The sequence below is a fragment of the Nycticebus coucang genome, chromosome 4 (genome assembly GCF_027406575.1).
Source record: "Nycticebus coucang isolate mNycCou1 chromosome 4, mNycCou1.pri, whole genome shotgun sequence".
NCBI classification, from domain to species: Eukaryota; Metazoa; Chordata; class Mammalia; order Primates; family Lorisidae; genus Nycticebus; species Nycticebus coucang.
The window spans coordinates 111,904,853-111,927,058 of record NC_069783.1 but is presented as its reverse complement, the minus strand read 5'-3'; the positions used below and the strand labels follow the sequence as shown (position 1 = coordinate 111,927,058).

Here is a 22,206-nt window from a genome sequence, read left to right as displayed (position 1 = left end):
TATAACCCAACTGTAGCACAAGACTATGAGGAAAGAGCCAAGGAAGGGGAAGGGAGGGGGGAAGTTAGGGTGGAGGGAGGGTCATGGGTGGGGCCACACCTCCGGTGCATCTTAGAATGGGTACAGGTGAAACTTACTAAAGGCAGAATACAAATGTCTACATCCAATAACTAAGAAAATGCCATGAAGGCTATGTTAAACAGTTTGATGAGAATATTTCAGATTGTATATGAAACCAGCACATTGTACCCCTTGATTACACTAATGTACACAGCTACGAGTTAACAATAAAAAAAAAAGAATAGAAACGCAATATATCCAAATTAAAAAAAATTAAAAAATAAAAATTTGGTGGCTTTTGCCAGATTAGTCCCTCAATAGGTGGTGGCTCTGGGCAGTTTGTTGGTTTTGTTCTCTGGCATGCCTGGGCCCTGAGAATGCCCATTCCAGAACAATGTCTCTGCTTCCCTCAAGTGATGGCACTTTTCTGTCCCTGTCTAGATCATGGGTGAGACCTTAAAAGACCCTGTGATCAAGCGATGTTGTGAAGCCCCAAACCGCCTCAATGACCTGCAGCTCATCAGTGAGGGCCTGGAGAAGTGCCAGAAGAGCTTAAATGACTACTTAGACTCAAAGAGAAATGCCTTCCCGAGGTTCTTCTTCATTTCTGATGATGAGCTGCTCAGCATCTTGGGAAGCAGCGACCCGCTCTGTGTCCAGGAGCACATGATAAAGGTCAGCCTCCTCCGAGGTTTAAGACTGTGAAATGCTGTTGTGGGGTTTTATTTGAAGCATAAACCTGATGATGCTCAGTCCTAAATTGCACCAGAATCAGCTCTTTTGCATACTCCCAAACTTCTTTTCTTTCTGAGAAACTAGAAAAATATAGAAGTACACAAAAGCTGAAGTAGAGGATACTGGTTTAGTATAGGGACTCGAACCAGATGGTGTAGGTTCAAATCCTGGCTCTATACTGAGTTGCTGTGTGGCCTTTGGCAAGTTGCTTAACCTCTCTGGGCATTGGTCTCCCCATCTGTGCATAAAGATAATCCTAATAGTTACCTGTTTCAGGGTAGTTGTTATAAAGATGAAATGAGTTAATGTTTATAAAGTACTTTGAAAAGTACCTACCTTACAATGCTGGCCAAATAACCTTAGCCACCACCCAGAGCTGACGCTTGCTACTATTTAGTAACATTTGCTTTGCCTCTTTTTTGTTAAGTTGTACAGATAAAATTGCTACACTCTTTGTCCTCTATCCCCACTCATAGTTCTCCACTTTCTAGAGGCACTACTGGGTGTTTTAGGCTTGGTGACTCTTTGCTGTGGGTGCGTCCTGAGTATTACAGGGTAGTTAGCAGTGTCCTTGGCCTTGCCCCACTAGGTGCCAATAGCTCTCTCTCCCCAGTTATGACACAGAAACATCTCCACACATTGCCAGTGTCTCCTGGTGGCAAAATCATCCTGAGTTGAAAACCAGTATTTATATAGTACAATTCCTTTGTTCCATATGAACAAAGCACTTAGGAATAAGGACTTTATTCCATACTTTCTTTTTCATCCTGATTTTCTGCTTAAAAATAAGATTCCTATTTACAACTGTATGTTTTTCCTTTTATAAAGGGGAGGTTTATACAGTGTTCTGTTTCCACTTTCATAGATATTTAACAGCTGTAGAAGAACATGGTGTTAGATCACAGTACTTTGCCGTTAGCCTCTTTTGCCAGCCTCTGATTTTATTCTCATTTTCAGAGCGCCTTGTATTATTATGTCTTGGGCACCAAAGGACCCACTTTCGTAAATATTTCTCTGATTAGTAACAATGATGATAGTGAACAAATGCCAAATGTTCAATATACCAGCATTTTACTCACGTTTCATTTGATTCTCCCAACCCTATCTTGGAAATGCCATGGTTATGTTTATTCTAGGCTGAGAGAAGGGAAGCAGTGCACCTAGAGTTGTCTGTTAGACAGCAGGGCATCTGAGGCTCCACCACAGACTCTAGTTCCCCAGTGTGTTTTGTTACCTTTCTTTCTCTTTCACGGTCAACTGGTATACACGTTTAGATTTCTCCCCATCTCAGGAGTGTTAGAGTCTGTCTTCTTTTAACTCACCATAGATCCTGCATGGTGCAGGATAAATGAAAGTACCAAGTGCATGTCTGCTGGACGTAGGCAGCTGGGCGAATGAGCATCATTCATTGTGCGGTCACAGCTGGCCTGTTGCTGTTGCTTGCATCCTGGCAGTTCTGACAGAGCACCGCAGGCTGGTCTTTGATTTCAGAGCTTAGTGAAGGGTCACAGGGTCACCTCTGCTGCTGTATTGCAGATGTTTGACAACATTGCCTCACTGAGGTTTAATGACGGGGACAGTGGAGAAAAACTGGTGTCAGCGATGATTTCAGCAGAAGGAGAAGTCATGGAGTTTCGGAAGATTATCCGGGCCGAAGGGCGTGTAGAGGACTGGATGACAGCGGTTTTGAATGAGATGAGAAGGACTAATAGACTCATCACCAAAGAGGCTATTTTCAGATACTGTGAGGACAGAAGCAGGTAAGGCCGTGCATGTGAACATTGGCTATTCTATCTTACTAATGGACAGAATGGATTAATTTTAAGGGTTTGGAGATCAGCTGACATTCCAAAGGAAGTTTTTTTTTTTTTCTTACAGTAGCTAACTAGCCAACATATAGCTGTCTTTAAGAATTTTTTTTCTTAGACTTTACCTCTTTTATGTTTACATGGATGGAGCTGGAAAATATTCTTCTTAGTAAAGTATCTCAGGAATGGAAAAAAAATATCCAATGTACTCAGTACTACTGTGAAACCAATTTATAATCACTCACACTTGTGTATGAAAAATGAAACACAACTATAGCCTAGGATGAAGGAGGGAAGGGGAGAGAGAGGGAAAGGGTGAGGGATGGGTTCATAGAGGGAGGGTTAGTAGTGGGACCACGCCTATGGAGCACATTGCAAGTACAAGTTGCATCTATCAGGTGTAGAACACAAATGTCTTAATGCTGTAATTGGGTAAATGAGGTGAAGGCTATGTTGATTAGTAGGATGTAAGCACTCTAAATTGTACAAATAATCAACACATTGAATCCCATAATGTCATAAATGTATTTATGATCTATGTACAAATGACTTATTAAAAAAGAATTTTTTTCTTTATTAAATCATAACTGTGTACATTGAAGCATTTATGGGGTACAGTGTACTGATTTGATGTACGATGTGAAATGCTTACATTGAACTGATGATCACCAAGTGCAGATGTGTTTCCTGACAGCTGGTTAGAAATGCAAATTCTTGGGCTTCACCCTACACCTGCTCCTCAGGACCTCTGAGAGCCCTCCAGGGAGAACCACTGACTTAATGAGGCAGCTGTAACCAGGTGTTTAGGATTGATTATGTGTATATAAAGTTGTTCTAAAATATTTGATGAATGTTAATCATTCCTTGACTTTTGTGGCCATAGAGGCTTCAGGGTTTTACCCTGTAGCCATGCCTGCTCCTAGCAGCTGAGAGTGCAGTTGAACTCATGATAGATACATAAAGCACCTTTAGATAACTTGTCCTATTAGATTTAGGCAGTATAGTTGTCATTTATTTGGCAGGGCCTTTAGGCAGACGTAAAAGCTTTATTGTTATTATAAGACACTGTTCTCTCGATTATGTACACTGCCTTTTTGATTTCACAAAGTAAAAAACATCTATTTAAAAATCAGTTTTTTAGAAAATAGTATAATATTTGGATGATCATGATACTTCTATTTCTGAGGTATTGTGGCATATTAAAAATTGTTTACATCTTTATGTAATTAGATACATAATTCAGTGGTTTGCTGATAAACTGGCTCTCTGGAAAAAAATTTAAGAAGCATTGATTTAGAGTGTTCGCCAGTGTCCATGGTATAAATCCTCTTACCATGGTTAATGCCAAAGCTGAATAGAATAATGATAAGTAGTTTAATAACCAAGTTGCAAAATTCCTGAATATTTGACAGTTAGCTTGTGAGCTGATAGGAGGTGGCCCCAACACATTGCTGGATATATTCACACCACACAATTTTAAAACAAGATAGTAAAGGTTAATGTTCTTTTTATTGCATTTAATATTCTTTTACATTTATTTTGTCATGAATTGAAGGTCATCAGAATAGGACTATGGTAATTCACAATCACTTTTCCAGCACTGGAATTTAGAGCTCTGAGTCTATTACTTTTTAACTACAATTTAGAAAGAAAGGCTCGTGCTCTGGACATATTTCGAGGCATTGACTAGCTTTGTAAATGAGTATCTCTATAGAGGAAATCCAACTGGCTGATAAACACAATAAAAAGAGGAGAACTGTCACTACTCAGCTGGGATCTGCAAATTAAGGCAGAATGAGATAATGTCTTTTCACTTTTCAGATTGGCAAAAATTCAAAAGCATGATGAAACCTGGTTGTAGAGAGGGTATGTTGAGATGGGCAGCACTTGAATTGCTGATGAGGTTGTGGATTGTTGCCACCTTTTAAAGTGATTTGACTATTTCTATGGAAATGAACTACAAAATAAGTGTGCATATACTTTGGCCTGGTGGTTCTGCTTGTGAGAGTCTGCCTTGTGACACTGGAAACGGCTCTGAATCATCAGGAAATATGACCTGTGCAGAGCAGGGTTTCTCAGCCTCAGCACGCGACGTCTGGGGCTGGATAATTCTTTGGTGATGGAGAGAGGGCTGTCCTATGCATTACAGGATGTTTAACAGTATACCTGGCCCTACCACTCACTAGATGCAGTTTATATATCAACCCACCAGATGTTCCACCTGTGACAACCAAAAATGTCTCCGGACAGTGCCAAATGATATAGAGTGATGCTTATTGTGGTATTTTTATATGGGCAAATGAAGCAATTTGACTAGGCATCAGAAGAGTAATGTTTGAGTAAAGCTGTGGTACTTTCATGCTTTGCAATATCATCAGCTTTTCTAACGATTGGGTTAGATCCACATGCCTTCACCTAGATCAGCAGTTCTTAACCTGTGGGCCGCAACCCCTTTGTAACAATTAAAATACATCCTGCATATCAGATATTTACATTACGATTCATAACAGTAGCAAAATTACAGTTATGAAGTAGCAATGAAAATAATTTTATGTTTGGGGGTCACCACAACATGAGGTGCTGCATTAAAGGGTTGCGGCGTTAGGAGGCATTAGGAAGGTTGAGAACCACTAACCTAGAGGCACATTCATGAGAGTTATTAAATGAGAAAAGCAAAGTGCAGAGTAATTTACCACATGATGCATTCTTGGAGAATCATAGGGCATAATTCCTTCTCATATATAATAGACTAAGTCTGGTGATAATGGAAAAAGCGATGGGTGACACTCAGGAAGTTATAACAAGGGCATGGTCAAAGATTATGAAATTCTTTGCTGAAATGTTTTTATTGGTCCATGATACTGAGTCAATTTGAAAACTGATGAAGACTTTTTTTCTTTTTTTGAGACAGTGTCTCACTCTGTTGCCCAAGCTAGAGTGCTGTCATCCTAATTCACAGCAACCTCAAACTCCTGGGCTCAGGCAATCCTCTTGCCCTGGCCTCCAAGTAGCTGGGTCTATAGGAGTCCGCCACTGTGCCTGCCTCATTTTCCTATTTTTACACACAGGGTATCACTCTTTCTCAGGCTGGTCTCAAACTCCTAAGCGCAAACAATCCTCCCACCTTGGCCTCCCAGAGTGCTAGGAATACAGGCCTGAGCCACACCTGGCCCATGAAGAAATATATATATTTTTTAGAGACAGAGTCTTATTTTGTCACCCTCCGTAGAGTGCCATGGTGTCACAGCTAACAGCAGTCTCCAGCTCTTGGGCTTAGGCGATTCTCTTGCTTCAGCCTCCTGAGTAGCTGCAACTACAGGCTTTCGCCACAATGCCTGGCTATTTTTTGTTGTTGTTGCGGTTTGGCTGGGGCTGGGTTCGAACCCGCCACCCTCGGTATGTAGGGCTGGCGCCCCTATTCATTGAGCCATAGGCACTGCCTGATGAAGAAAAATTTTAAAAATGACCTGGCATCTTTCTATGCAGTATGGTACCTGCAGCATTTTCTTGGAGGTGGATCTTTGGTCTGGTATTTTACTAAGTAGTCAAGGGACTCTTATTGTTATTTGCTTACTTAAACCTTTACTTTGCCTTTCCTATTCCAGTTCCTACTGGGACTATTTTTGGTACCAGTCCTTGGGTTGGTCAAAGTGTTGCTGTCCACTGGCTTAGTCAGAGACACAGAGGCAAGCACTGCAGATGAAATGAATGATTTATTAAGGGATGGCTGGTGCTCACTTGGGCACAGCAGCCATCAGCTGTCTTTACTCACTTTCTTATATACCCAAACTCATCCGATAAAAATAATCCAAGAATAAGGAAGACAAAAGGTAAAGATTCCTTATCAGCGTTAATACAGCAAAGTACGTACACACCTTTCTAAACCAAGAACATCTTGTTTGGAGATGAACCGCAAAGGGCTGGGTTGTCTGTTCTGTTTGCCTACTTCCCTAGATGACTTAACTGAAAGTTATTGTGTAAATAGAGGTAGGGGATTAAGTGCAAAGGTCCATTGTTCCAGGCAGATGATCTGTCTCCAGCTATGACTTGGCGAGGGCTCTCAGGCACATTCTTTCCTTTAAGGCGTGATTGCTGCCCAAGTACTGGAAATGTTTCTTCTCAGAGTCTCATGCCTCAAGGAGCGCAACTGATACTGATTCACCTTACAAGAGTGCAGGGGACTGTGCCCCTTCACAAAGTCTCTTAAAAGTGTGATTCCTTCCGCAGAGTCGACTGGATGCTCCTGTACCAAGGCATGGTGGTGCTAGCAGCCAGCCAGGTGTGGTGGACCTGGGAGGTGGAAGATGTCTTCCGCAAAGTGCAGGCAGGGGAGAAGCAGGCCATGAAGAACTATGGCAGGAAAATGCACCGGCAAATCGATGAGCTGGTAACTCGTATCACCATGTCCTTAAGCAAAAACGACAGGAAGAAATATAACACTGTTCTCATTATTGATGTGCACGCCAGGGATATCGTGGATTCTTTCATCAGAGGCAGGTGAGCATCTTCCAAGGGCACCTGAGTTTCAAACCAGACCCTTTGTTGTTCTCTGGTCCTGCTCAACCAAGCCTCTTTGCCCCCCACATTTCTCGCCACCCAGCATTCTTGAAGCCCGGGAGTTTGAGTGGGAAAGTCAGCTGCGGTTTTACTGGGACCGAGAGCCAGACGAGTTGAACATCCGGCAGTGCACAGGGACCTTCGGCTACGGCTATGAGTACATGGGGCTGAATGGGCGTCTGGTCATTACGCCCCTCACCGACCGCATCTACTTGACACTCACCCAGGTGACTACTGGCCTGGCGCTCATAGCTGCCACTTGTTGTGCATTTCCCCTATGTACAGCCATAGTGATTGACATGGTTAAGGGAAATCACAGCTTTTAAATCTGGAAAAGATGTTTCATTTGGAATATGACATGACTGTCACTGTTTCGGACTGGGATGTGAGCACTATTGCTGGGGACCATTAAAGCATAGTCCTCAGGACAGGCACCAAATAGTTTGCAGTGGGCTGCTCGGTCCCTGGGTCACTAGTCCTTATAATGGGGGGTGGTTAGTAGAGGTCAATTAGGAACATAAATATCAAAGGTGGTGTGTTGGGGGTGAGGACACCATGCTTTTGCATGTCTGTAAAGCAGCTCTTATTCCAGATTCCAAGTGAACAGCTTTAGAAGAAACAGATGGTGTCTCCCTCCAGGTCAGAGGGCAAATTTGTTTGCTGTCCATATAATACAAATAACGCTGCTGTGCAGGCAGAGTTTGGGCAGGTTTCCAAGCAACCCCCAGGATTGTTCAGCTGTGACTCAGACCCTGGGGCAGCACCTGGCCCTCCCCACCTCATTCTGTGGGATCTGGGCACAGAGGCTAAGGAGGTGGGTGAGAACAGGAAGCCCACTCGTGCTAGGAGTGATAAAATTCTTTGTCTTAGGGGAAAAAATAAAGTACGATCTTACCTGCATTAGTCAGGGTTCTCCAGAGAAACAGAATCAGTAGGATGTTATCTATTCACTATTATCTATCTGGATAGTACATCTAGATAGGTAGATCTCACTGTTTGCTTTAGTTTAGAAAATGTATCTGTGAAGGTATTCTTAAACATATCTAGATAAATTATTTAGGTAGAGGAGTGGCATGGTGGCTCACACCTGTAATGCTAGCACTCTGGGAGGCCGAGGCAGGAGGATCCTCTGGGCTCAGAAGTTCAAGACCAGCCTGAGCAGGAGTGAGACAGAGTCTCTACTAAAATTAGAAAAATTAGGGGCGGCGCCTATGGCTCAAGGAGTAGGGCACTGGTCCCAAATGCTGAGATGGTGGGTTCAAACTCAGCCCCGGCCAAAAAAAAAAAAAAAAAAAAAATTAGAAAAATTAGCTGGGTGTTGTGTCAGATACTTGTAGTCCCAGCTACGCAGGGGACTGAGGCAGGAGGATCGCTTGAGCCAAAGAGTTTGAGGTTGCTGTGAGCTATGATGATAACACTGCACTCTACCCAGGGTGATAGAGTGAGACTCTGTCTCCAAAATATTTATCTAGGTAGATTGAGATCTAGGAAGAGATTTGTTATGAAGTATTGACTCATGTGATTATGGAGGCTGATTAGTTCCCACTGTCTGCAAGCTGGGGAACCAGCAAAACTAGTGCTATAGCTTGCAGGTCTGACTGCCAGAGAGCCAACAGTGTGGACTCCAATCTGGGTCTGAGAACCATGAGCACTGTAGGGAGAAGCTGATATCCCAGCTAGGCAGCCAGGACCTTCCTCCATCTTTTTGCTCTAATCAGTCTTCAACAGATTGGTTGAGGCCCACCCACACTGGGTAGGGCTGTCTGCTCTATTCAGTCTACCAGCTCACGTACTAACCTTCACAGACACAGAAATAATGCTTAGCCACCTGTTTTCTGGGCATCCTGTAGCCCAGTCAAGTTGACACATCAAATTAATGATTATATTATATATACAGGTATATACATAGTCTGTACCTGTTGTCACAGTAATGAATTTGGAAACGACACCTATTTCCTTCTGTGCATCAGAAAACATGTTTCACATTTGGCTTATCACAGGCACTGTCCATGTATTTGGGTGGCGCCCCTGCTGGCCCAGCAGGGACTGGCAAAACTGAGACCACCAAGGACCTCGCAAAAGCCTTGGGCTTGCTCTGCGTTGTAACCAACTGCGGCGAAGGCATGGATTACAAAGTAAGGCTTTGCTGTCACTTCTTCTATCTTACAAGGCAGAGAGCTTGAAGTGGGACATAGCAGGAAGGCATTTCACCACAGTATGGCCTAGTGACAGCTGGAAGAGTGTAGTTGAAGTAGAAAACCTTTCATGAGCATAGTGCAGTGGTTCTCAACCTGTGGATCGTGACCCACAGGAACTGTATTAAAGGGCTGCGGCATTAGGAAGGTTGAGAACCACTGGCATAGTCTCAGAACTTAAATGTGTCTGCTTAGAGCTTCTGCTTTGTTAGAGCATGTAGAGCAAGAGTCCCAAACTTCCTAGCCTGCCAGGGTCAGGTAGCTAATGTAAATGAGTCAAGCAGCTGGCAGAGACAATAGTGAGTGGGGAGGGTCTGTGGCCAATTGGAGAACAATGCTCTGTCTAAAGAGGGTGCTCCTGCTCAGCTTCCATTAATTACCACTCCTTGGGAAAGTGGACCCAGCATTGCTAGGTTCAACATTTCAAGAGAAATGGTGTTTTACACAAAAATCTTGATTTGTAAAATCTTGAGTGGGAGCTGGCCCATGAGAAGATTTGGAGGTCTTGCCAGAAAGATCCATTAGTGGGGTGGCCAGCTGGCTGCTTCCCTCCCTACCTGACAGTCTCTTTGTTTGCTTTAATTTAAAAAGTGTATCTACAGATATGCTACTTGCATTTTTAAAGATGACAATCACCCTTGTCCTGACATTTCTTTCACTTTAGGCTGTGGGGAAGATTTTCTCTGGTCTTGCCCAGTGTGGGGCTTGGGGCTGCTTTGATGAGTTTAATCGAATCGACGCCTCTGTGCTCTCAGTTATCTCGTCTCAAATCCAGACAATCCGAAATGCTCTGATCCATCAGTTAACCACATTCCAGGTGAGAATAAGTGTGAAGCCCCCTAGTGTGGTATCCTTGGGTTGAAAACTGGCCCCCTTACCTTTGAAACGTCAGATGGTGTGGCGTTGTCTTTCTAGACTCCTGAAGAAGATTTGCCAAATTTTTGTTTTCTGATTGAGTTGGTTGGATTCCCCAAATTATCATCATTGATGATTAAAGATTTTAAAATTCCGAGGACTTAAAGCTAATTCCAGATATATAACTAATAAACAGGACAGTGTCCTCAAAAAAGTGATGTGCGGGGCCCCTTATAAAGGAGAAAAAAAATTCTTGGTGACTTCTCAAGTTTGAGAAGACCTGACTTAGAAAGTTAATGCTCTGTGAGCTATGATGACACAACACTCCACCCACAGTGACAGAATAAGACTCTGTTTCAAAAAAAAAAAAAGAAAAGAAAAAAAAGTTAATGCTCCGTTCAATCATATTCACATTGTGAACAAGAAATTTTGCTGGGGCGGCGCCTGTGGCTCAGTGAATAGGGCGCCGGCCTCATATGCCAAGGGTGGCCGGTTCAAACCCAGCCCCGGCCAAACTGCCACAAAAAAATAGCCGGGCGTTGTGGCAGGCGCCTGTAGTCCCAGCTGCTCAGGAGGCTGAGGCAAGAGAATCGCGTAAGCCCAAGAGTTAGAGGTTGCTGTGAGCCATGTGACGCCACGGCACTCTACCCGAGGGTGGTACAGTGAGACTCTGTCTCTACAAAAAAAAAAAAAAGAAATTTTGCCTTCATATCTTATAAAGTTATAGCATTATTGGACTTTTAAGGTTGTTATCAAAGTGAGAAGGCAAATTAAAAATAAATTGGGGGGGGCTGGGTACAGTGGCTCACACCTAAAATCGTTGCACTTTGGGAGGTTGAGGCAGGAGGATTGCTTGAGATCAGGAGTTCAAGACAAGCCTGAGAAAAATGAGCTGGGTTTGGTGGTGCACTCCTACAGCCTCAGCTACTTGGGAGGCTGAGGTGGGAGGATCGCTTGAGCCCAGGAGTTTGAGGTTGCCATGAGCTATGATTGTGCCACTGCACTCCGGCCTGGGCAACAGAGCAAGACCATGTCTTAAAATAAACAAATAAAAAATTTTGAGAATTCACTGGTCTCTTTTTGTCCAGGGATACATTTGTAGATACATGTTTAGTTTAAGAAGTCTGCATTAAATTACATTAGATTAAGCTGGACCAGAATTTGGAGAAACATGATCTTAATATATAATTTAGGTAGCCCAGGCAGAAATGACTTTTTGACAACACAGGACTAGAGTAGCTGGACCATTTCCCTGCACTGGGGTCCTCTGTGGTCCCCGCATGCCCTGTCCCTTCCTTACTCCACAGCTGCTTTGTCCTTGCTCCAGTATTTTCAGGATCCCAGTAAAGGTTCTGCATACATTTCCTTTGAATTAATTGTTCTGATGCATGTCAGGGTGGAGCTGAGTGCCCCATTGGAGGGAAATTTAACCTGTGTGGCAGGTGGGTTTCGGGAGCTGAGTTTTATTTATTTATTTTTTTTTGTAGAGACAGAGTCTCACTGTACCGCCCTCGGTAGAGTGCCGTGGTGTCAAACGGCTCACAGCAACCTCTAACTCTTGGGCTTACGCGATTCTCCTGCCTCAGCCTCCCAAGCAGCTGGGACCATAGGCACCCGCCACAACGCCCGGCTATTGGGAGCTGAGTTTTAAAGGCAGAGGGAGCAGCAGCTGTCTGCTCTTCCCCAGGGGATAAACTGGGGATATGGAGGAGAGTGAGGACAGTCTCAGTGTGGGCTTGGGAATAACGTGGGAATAAGACAGTGGCCTTGTTTTATGTAGAGCATCAGCTGTCTGCCAGGCTGGCCTCTTGTTGGTGATGCAGCCTATATTTCATAAAAATAGAAAGTTCTGTCTTCTGTTTATTGGGTGGACAAGGAACAGAAATAAAAAAGAAGAGTTCACTGAGAGACAGTCGGGTCTCACATCTGTCTAAAGAGGCTGAGAATGTAAGGATAAGGCTGTCTGGAGGAGGCCGAGAATGTAGGGATGTCTGCAGTTTGTTGCTTCCTGGGGCAGCTGAAGGAACAAAGTCTGGTGTCCTGAAGGCTGCTGAGTTAGATTCATTTGGGGAGATTGACCGCATGAAGTGTGGTGCCCATGCAGGGGTGAGATGGGAATGGAAAAAATTCGAAAAGAAGGAGAAATGGAAACCGGCGCATGCGAGGCGGTGCTAGGTGCTGTCTCACCACAACCATTCAGGAAAGGAACCTGAGACTCAAGGTAAGTGACCTGCTGGGGTCACACCACACCTTATCCAGCCCCAGGCTTGGGCTTTCCCAGCCTCAGCTACTTCTCCAGTGGACTCGGATCAGAGTTTGGGTGTCAGCGGAGGCTCACCCTCCCCAGAACACCAGGGCTTTCAGCAAGGGGGGACTCTGTGTTTGATTCTTGGGAAGGCAAAGGAGCTAAGTGGCATCATCTGGCTCATACCATAAAAATGAATCTCCACGTGTCTTGCCCAAGGCCTCCTCGCTCTGGAGTGGGCCAGGCCACACGACTGCCTCCTTCCTTTGTTCTTGTCCTACAGTTTGAAGGCCAGGAGATCTCCCTGGACTCCCGGATGGGCATCTTCATCACCATGAACCCTGGCTACGCAGGCCGCACAGAGCTGCCAGAGTCGGTGAAGGCCCTCTTCAGGCCCGTGGTTGTGATCGTGCCCGACCTACAGCAGATCTGTGAGATCATGCTTTTCTCCGAGGGCTTCCTCGGGGCCAAGGTGGGGTCTGCTTCCAGACTGGGAGCTTAGGACGCCTGGGCTCTGTGGGGCTCCTTACATTTTCCCACTTGGTTTCTCTACCCGCCACTTCATATTAAGTTCTTTTAAAATTTTGGAATAATGGAAGACGCAGAAGAGCTTGTAGCAATAGTAACAGTTCTGGTGTACCTTTTCTCTATGATAATATCAAACACATACGTGGTCTGTCTCCCAAACCAGGAAAATGATGTTGGCATGAATGCCATTAACTCAGCTACAGACTTTTCTTGGATTTCACCAGGTTTTACATTCTCTCTCTTTCAATCTGGTGTGTGTGTGTATTTCTGTGACATTTTATCACTTATGTACTGAGTGACCATTACAGACAAGATACAGACATTCCCTTATTGTCACCTCTTAATAGTCACACCTTTCCCAATTCCTGGCAACCCCCTCTGTTCCCCAGTCACTATAATTGCATTGCTTCAAAAATGGTCTACACCTGGAGTCGTCACTCAGCATGCACCCCTCTGCAATGGGAGTCCTCCACTCAGCATAACACCTTGGAGAATATGTGGATTAAAAAAAAAAAATTATTGTTATCATTTATTCTTTTAAAAGATATCTGTCAAAGTATGCACATAGATATATCCAGAAGGTCCTGGAAAAGAAACAAAATCGTGCATACTTTTAACATAAAGGGTTGTTATGTTACTTTTCTGCAATATACATTTTATTTTTTGCAATATACATTTTATTGAATGCTCTTGTTAACTCTTGTCAGGATTTTGAGTCAGTGTGATGAGATCTCTTATTCTTTTATGACTAAGAGACCCTGTATCTGCCTTAGGAACCAGTGGGCTTTGAATCCCTGATGTAAAGTGGGTGGCTGACACAGTTATACCTTTAATTATAGGTTTAGGTCCAAATAAACAGGAGGATATTTTTTGAGTGACATTGCTATGGTGGGTTTTGCTCTTTACTTTAAGGTGGTTAAGATCTTCCCCGGTTCTCTAAGAGGGTCATCAAGTTCTGGAAAGCCAGGTATTCTTTAAAATTAGTTCCCAGTTTGCCATAGTTAAGAAAGAAGGACCCACCTGGTATTTCTGGAAGTTAGAGACCAGATTCGCTTATTTATAGAGCAGCTACATTGGAACATCTGCATGGATTTTCTTGTGTAAGAACGTTCTGCTGCTTTTTGCATCATTTTATTTGATGTCATTTTTTCCCCATGATCTTCCATCAAATAAGACTCTGGCAAAAAAGATGACGGTCCTGTATAAGCTGGCCCGGGAGCAGCTCTCCAAACAGCATCATTATGATTTTGGACTCAGGGCCTTGAAATCGGTGCTGGTGATGGCTGGTGAGCTGAAGAGAGGCTCCTCTGACCTTAGAGAGGTAGGGGCCACATGCTGGAATGTTCTTTGGTTTCATTTGGATCATGTAAATGTAATAAATACTGGGATGAAGGGGACAGGTACAGATAGTCCTCGATTGAAAGGCTTTGGGCTTTTTTTTGAGACAAGGTCTCATTCTATCACCTAGGCAGGAGTGCAGTGGTGCAATCACAGCTCACTGCAGCCTCCAGCTCCTGGGTTCAAGAGATCCTCCTGCCTCAGCCTCCTGAGTAGCTGGGACGATTCTTTAATTTTTTTGGTAGAGATGGGGTATTGCTATGTTGCCCGAGTGACTTCTCAACTCAAGTGATCCTCTCACCTCGGCCTCCCAAAGTGCTAGGTTTATAGGCATGAGCCACTGCACCCAGCTTCAACTGCAAGTTTTAAATCTTAGATGTCCCTTCATTTAGTGGTCTGGTCTTAGTTTGATCTCTTTCCCATTGTATCATTTAATTCTAATTAGACTTGTAATTAGTAGCTTCAGGTGAAGTTTAATATCATTTTTCCAGTACCAACGTATATGATGCTTCAATAGTAATAGTCAATCTGTAATCTCAGGATGGTGAGGTGGGAGGACGGGGACAAACAAAATTCTTGTGAAAACATAAATATGAGTTTTCATTTTCTCTTTGCACCAAAAAACGAGGGGGAAGTTTGTGTGTTTTTATTCTAAAGTGTAAGTTTAGTGCCATTCTATGGGCAAATAGAATGTTTGTTTTATTTGTTATATTAATATATTACCATTTTATTAATATATTTTACTTTTATTTTTATATAAAATTTTATATTTTATACTTCACTCTTATTTGTTTCATTTTAGATTTTTATTTTCATATATAAAACATTTTTAAATTTTGAAAAATTGAGTGAAATTTTACATTTATATAAATTGCATATTTCATAAAATTTTGTTTTACATAAAATTTCATTTTTAATAAAAGTTTTATGTAAAATCTTAACATAAAAATTGAAATTATATATTCCACATTTACTGTATATTTGTACATTATGTATAACAGTTTTTAAAATACATAACATTTCATTTTATATTTCATAAAATGAGGGTCATCAAGTTCTGGAAAGGCAGGTATTCTTTAAAATTAGTTCCCAGTTTGCCATAGTTAAGAAAGAAGGACTGAGTTCCAGGCTGGTACTCGGTTGCTTTGGGAATTCCTTGGCAACCTCTGTGTTTTGTTTCATTCAGGATGTGGTGCTGATGCGGGCCCTTCGAGACATGAATCTGCCCAAGTTTGTGTTTGAAGATGTCCCTCTTTTCCTCGGTTTGATCTCCGATCTGTTTCCAGGACTAGACTGCCCTCGCGTCCGCTACCCGGACTTCAATGATGCTGTAGAGCTTGTCCTTGGGGAGAGCGGCTACGTGGTCCTGCCCGTGCAGGTGAACCGCTAAAAGCAAGCATTCACTGTGACTTCTGGTCCTTTCCATTAGTTTTTTTTTTTTTTCATTAGTTTTTTGTTTTAAAGAACTGTGTTGCAGTTCTTTAAAAAAAAAAAAAGAATTACGGTAAAATATACGTAACATCAGTTTTACCATCTTAACCACTTCCTCCTTTTTTTATTGTGGCAAAATACACGTAACCTAAAATTTACCATCTTAACTATTTTTAAGTGTACAGTTTGGTGGCATTAAGTACACTCACATTGTTTTTCAGCCATCGCTATCATCTGTCTACAGAACTTTTGCATCTTGGAAAATCAAACTGCACGCTCATTAAACAATTTACTTTCTTCCCCTCCCCAGCCCCAGACGCCCACCATTCTACTTTCTGTCTCTGTGAATCTGACAACTCTAGGGACCTCCCATTAGGGGAATCCTCCAGGATTTGTCTTTTTGTGACTGGCTTATCTCACTTAGCGTAATGTCCTCAAGTTTCTTCCATGTGGTAGCCTGTGTCAGACTTTCCTTCCTTTGTAAGGCTGAATACTTCTTCGTTGCATGGATTTATACACTACCCTCCAATTGACTTTTGGTACTTGTGCCAGGTGACTCAAATTATTTTGTTTTGACTATTGGAGGTTCTTTCCCCCCTCACTACCCCCATCAAGAGTCACATTTACAAAAAAATTAAATTAGTTATTTCTGGGGTAGAATGATGCTCATCTGAAGCCTGTGAGGTTGTAAATATTGCCATTAAGCCAAAAGCTCATTGGCCAAGTGTCCTGCTGAGCGTGCAGGTGCCCCAGTTGCCGGACCGGGATAGCTGCCCAGGGGTACCAGGCTACTCAGATGCCTCAGGCCTGCGCAATGGGCAGCAACCATGGATAAGAGCAATCTGGGCCTTTCCTAACCCTGGTTTTCTCTCCAAGTGGTTATTTAAAAAGGTATGTTTTCTGGCAGGAATGTAAAATGATGAAGCCACTTTGAAAGCAGCCTGGCAGTTCCTTAGCAGGTTAAACACAGGGTCACCATATAACACAGCAGTTCTATGCCTGTGTATTTACCCAAGAGAAGTGAGAACAAATGCCTACCCAGAAACTTGTTCGTGAGTGTTCATAGCAGCATCATTCTTAACAGACAAAAAGTGGAAACAGGCTTGGCGCCTGTAGCTCAGCGGCTAGGGCGCCAGCCACATATACTGGAGCTGGGGGATTTGAACGTAGCCCAGGCCTGCCAAACAACAATGACAACTACAACCCGCCTCCTCCCCGCCACCAAAATAGCTGGGCGTTATGGCGGGTGCCTATAGTCCCAGCTACTTGGGAGATACTGTCACTCACTACATAGTGAGATACTGTCTCAAAAAAAAAAAAAAGTGGAAACAACATAAGATCCATCAACTGATGACTCAACTGATGAAACAAAGGTGGTCTGTTCATACCATAGAATATTACTGATACAGGCTAAGACATGGTTGACTCTTGAAAACATCATGCTAAGTGGAAGAAGCCAGACACAAAAGGACACACGAAGTATGCTTCCATTCATATGAAATGTTCCGAATAGGCGAATCTATTAAGACAGAAAGTAGATTGGTGGTTGCCAGGGAGTGGGAATAAATGAGATTGGGAGGGATGGTGAATGGGTACAAGGCTTTTTTTGAGACAGAGTCTCACTATGTCACCCTCAGTAGAGTGCTGTGGCATCCTAGCTCACAGCAACCTCAAACTCTTGGGCTTAAGTGATTCTCTTGCCTCAGCCTCCCAAGTAGCTGGGAGTACAGGTGCCAGCGACAACGCCCAGCTATTTTTTTGTTGCAGTTATCATTGTTTAGCTTGCTGGGTCCAGGTTTGAACCTGCCAGCCTGGGTGTATGTGGCCGGCGCCCTACCCACTGAGCTACGGGTGCCACCCACAAGGGTTTTTTTGGGTTTTTTTTGTTTTGTTTTTGCAGCGAGGGGTGATAAAAATGTTCTAAATTGATTGTGGTGATAGTTGCACAACTCAGGAAATATACTAGGAACCATCGAATTGTACACTTTAAATGGGTGAATTATACCTCAACAAACCTTTTTTTTAAACTTAAAAAAAAAAAGATTTATTTTAACTCAGCTGTCTATGCTTGTCCCACAGGTGGATAAAGTGGTTCAAATGTTCGAGACCATGTTAACCCGCCACACGACAATGGTGGTGGGGCCCACGGGAGGGGGCAAGTCCGTGGTCATTAATGCCTTGTGTCAGGCCCAGACCAAGTGAGTACCATCTCCATGGGGAGGGCCTGGTTGCTGGGGTGGTTTTGCAGGAAACGTTTGGTGGCAGTATTACCAAGTTGCACTTGGCTCTCTGATTTCCTGGGAGGGTAAATTTGTCCTCCACAGACCCTTAAAACTCAGAGTGTCTTTACTTGTTTCATTGCTGATCTAGTTAACATATTTTAGAATACTAAATAGCGACTCTTTCCTATGTCAGACAGTGAGTGGTTGATTTGTGAAATGAGAATTTCATAAACTATCTTGTAAGGATATTTTGATAGTGAACTTAAGTCATATTTTCTCAGTGTTCAAATTGCTTCTTTCAAGTAAGTCAGCAACCATTGTGGTATCTGAGTGTTCAGAAAAAGTGTCACTTCCTTAGATTCTTATCACCGGCCCTGCAGAGGCAATTTTGCTTGGAGGAAGGTGTGACCTCCTGTTCTAATGTGTGTATGTAGAACATGACAAAGGCCTGCGGTCGACTGACAGCTGTTGTGTACTGACAGTGGATCTCCTGACCTCGGGAGCAGTAACTAGCTTGCAGAAAGACTTAAGTGGATGCCAACAGTCCAGCAAAAATTTAAAGCAAGCCTTATAATATTTGTGGCTTTCATATTTGTAGACGTATTAGTCTATACAGTCTAATGGGTGACTGTCATTTCTTTCTGTTTCTGCATATGTTTCATTTGAGAAAACCAGTGGACAGTGGCTTATGGGCTCCCAGTGTGTTCTCTCTGTAGTCATCCTGCCTTTCATTATGTGATTAGTTGTTCCCTTTTTGATAACTTATAGAACTATCTCATACGTGTGTATGTGTAATATGCATAATTATCTGTGAATTATGAACTAAGGTTTTATGTGAGTTTTTTTTAGATGAATTAACCGTGTGGTTTGTGTTGTGGGAATTTACAGGCATTACAGTGGGAAACAGCCTGTCTACTTGATTTATAAAGTCAGCAACACAGAGTGGACACTGTTCTGTAAATAAGAGAGATTGAATGTTAGTAGTTCAAAGGCTTGTTACATTATCCCAGATGACTGAATCTCCTTCATACCATTAACTATGGAACATTAACATAAATGTCATATATAGTAGAACTTCCATAGCTGACCACCTCCCTACACTGACCACGTCCTTAAGTTGACCTAATTGTCATAGACAGGACATGCCCCACATGTATGTATCAGTATAGTAGGCCTAGTTCCTTATGTTGACCACCTCTGTATGTTGACCAGTTTGTTATAGTCCCTTGGGTGGTCTGCTTACAGAGGTTCTACTGTATATGAATATGTAATATGTATGAATATGAAATATACACAAAAGTTATAGCTTCTTGGTGCCCTTCACAGGCAAAACTGTGTTTCTAGTTCACACTTCATTTGCGGTAAAGCCACATTGTTCTTGAAATGTGCTTCCTTTGCATTTAGTATAAACCACTAACCAGCGAATGGGAAGCCCAGTGGAGGGTTCATGTGGATTACATTCGAAATTTTGGACTGGATATAGAATATCTGATTCTTCAAATAGGCAACCCAGACTGATTTGCTAATTCTGTTAGTTTGCCTGGACCAAGGCTGAAGCCTCTCTTCTGATTTAGGCTTGGGATAGTGACAAAGTTGTACACCCTGAACCCCAAGGCTGTGAGCGTCATAGAACTCTACGGTATCCTGGACCCCACCACCAGAGACTGGACAGATGGGGTATTGTCAAACATCTTCAGGGAAATCAACAGGCCAACGGATAAGAAGGAGCGAAAGTGAGTATTTTTCTAATAAGGAAAGAGCCTAGGCTAGTTGATAATACCTAGCTAAACATTACAAATTGTGGCAAGACTAAGTGGATATTATAGTTTCAGACATAGAGTCCAGTCCTAGGGGCTCTGCCTATCACGTGACAGGTACCAACTTAGTGCTCTTTGTATATGACTTCAATCGGTCCTCTCCTACAGTGTGATATGGGAGATGCCACGTCTGTCCCCAAATTACCACAGAAGAACCCCAAGGCCTAGAGGAGGTAGGAAACTTGCCCTAAGGCCAGGGTGTTGGACCCTGGGTGGTGTGACTCTGAGCCCTTAAATACAGCCACCATGCTGAGGTGACTGGTCACTATGCTCTAAGGCAAATTCAGTCAAGGAAAGGCAGCAAAGTGCCGTGGAGAGTGCTGGGACCTGAGTAAGGACTTTCCCACCTATGGACATGGCTGGCATTGCTCTGCTGACCTTCTCACATGCTGTGGCAAGGGCCAGTGAGGCCGAGTGTAGAAACACACTGTGGGTGCACCATAGGAACAGGTTTTATCACAGTTGTTCCCTGTGATATGTCCTGGGTCAGCTTAGAAACAGTCCTGATTAATGTTCCATTAATAATAAATAACAAGAGTTTAAAGTCCCAACTAATGGCTTTAAAAGCATTAACATCTTTTTAGCACTTCTCTCCTGATTTGGGATTAATCCAGTATCTCACAGTGATTTAGGTGTTAGGTTTGGGGTCCTTCAGTTTTGAGCAGTTTTTCAAGATTTCTTTGTCTTCTATGACCTTGGTGTACTAGAAGATTCCAGATCATTTATAGAATGGACTCTGCTTGGGTTTCAGATGCTTCTTCACAATTAGGTTCAGGCTAGGTCTTTGTAACAGGAATGATGCAGGAGTGATGTTATGTCCTTCACAGCACCTGATTAGAGGCACGTGACATTGGTTTGCCCCATTATTGGTGGTTTTCACTGGTTAATGGGTGAAGGTACCATTTCAGTTTCCCCTCTGCAGCTGACATGCAATCTGTAGTGAGATACCCTATGACTGTAACTGTAGCATTCTTTATCAAAACTTCACCCAATGGCTTGAGCATCTATTTTTTTTTTTTTTTAAGAGATAGATCTTGCTCTTTTGCCTAGGCTGCAATGTAGTAGCACAGTCATAGCTCACTATAGCTTCGAAGTCCTAGGCTTAAGTAGTCCTTTCACCTCAGTCTCCTGAGTAGCTGGGACTACAAGCCTGCACCATCATGCCCAGCTCATTTTTAAATTTTTTGTAGAGATGGGGTCTCACTAGGTTGCCCAGGCTGCTCTTAAACTCCTGGACTCAAACAATCCTTTTGTCTTGGCCTCCCAAAGTGTTGGGATTAATGGCTGCTTGAATCTTGTCTTCTTACAATGAATACAAAATGAATTCCTTTCTTTTGGAATAATTGGTAACATTTGAATATGGACTGTTATTAGATAATAGCTTAGTATCAATGTTAAATTTTCTGAATTTCATAATTGTGCTCCAGTTATATAAGGGAAGGTGTTTGATCTTAGGATATACATATTTGAGTATTTAGAAAAGGAGCACACTATGTCTGCCACTGACTCTAAAATAATTCATGGGAGACAGAGAGAAAGATTAAGAGCAAGAGCGCATGAATGTTGCAACAAAAAAATTTAACAATTGGAGAATCTAGTTAAAGGGCATATGGGAGTTCTTTTGTTCTATTTTTGTAACTCTACAAGTTTGAATTTATTTAAAAATAAAAAGTTAAAGGGCAGTGCCTGTAGCTCAGTGTATAGGGCGCCAGCCACATACACCAAGGCTAGCGGGTTTGAACCTGGCCCGGGCCAGCTAAAACAACAAAGGCAACAACAACAACAAATAGCTGGGTGTTGTGGCAAGCGTCTATAGTCCCAGCTACTTGGGTGGCTGAGGCAAGAGAATCGTTTAAACTCAAGAGTTTGAGGTTGCTGTAAGCTGTGGCGCCATGGCACTCTACCCAGGGTGACAGCTTGAGACTCTGTCTCAAAAAAAAAAAAATAAATAAATAAAATAAAAATAAAAAGTTAAAAAGAAAAGAATACTGGAAAAAAATAAGCCAGAATGTTAATGCTGCAAAAAATCTAACTACTGGCTGGCACTTATGGCTCAAGTGGCTAAGGCGCCAGCCATGTACGCCTGAGCCAGCGGGTTCGAATCCAGCCCAGGCCTGACAGACAACAATGATGGGTACAACCAAAACATAGCTGGGTTGTGGTGGGCGCCTGTAGTCCCAACTACTTGGGAGGCTGAGGCAGGAGAATCACTTGAGCCCAGGAGTTGGAGGTTGCTGTGAGCTGTGATGCCAAAGCACTCTACCTGGGGTGACAGCTTGAGGCTTTGTCTCAAAGAAAAAAAAAAAATCTAACTACTTATATAGTGAATTAAATGAATCAAACCACCATTCCCTCACAACAGAGTAACAGAGTCTGTCCTTTGGGGATGGACTTTATAGCCACAAAGTTGAAGCT

At 42.9% G+C, this 22,206-nt stretch overlaps 1 protein-coding gene across 1 annotated transcript in view; it reads left to right on the top strand.

Annotated features, from left to right (window-relative positions):
* DNAH10 (dynein axonemal heavy chain 10) overlaps positions 1–22,206 on the top strand; it is a 194,262-nt gene that overhangs the window by 83,741 nt on the left and 88,315 nt on the right. The window contains exons 29-39 of the mRNA XM_053589697.1: positions 502–735; positions 2,332–2,555; positions 6,831–7,100; positions 7,204–7,387; positions 9,161–9,295; positions 10,020–10,172; positions 12,739–12,927; positions 14,158–14,304; positions 15,508–15,699; positions 17,832–17,950; positions 19,549–19,707. Coding sequence (XP_053445672.1) covers positions 502–735; positions 2,332–2,555; positions 6,831–7,100; positions 7,204–7,387; positions 9,161–9,295; positions 10,020–10,172; positions 12,739–12,927; positions 14,158–14,304; positions 15,508–15,699; positions 17,832–17,950; positions 19,549–19,707 — 2,006 coding nt within the window. The remainder of the gene's footprint in view (positions 1–501; positions 736–2,331; positions 2,556–6,830; positions 7,101–7,203; positions 7,388–9,160; positions 9,296–10,019; positions 10,173–12,738; positions 12,928–14,157; positions 14,305–15,507; positions 15,700–17,831; positions 17,951–19,548; positions 19,708–22,206) is intronic.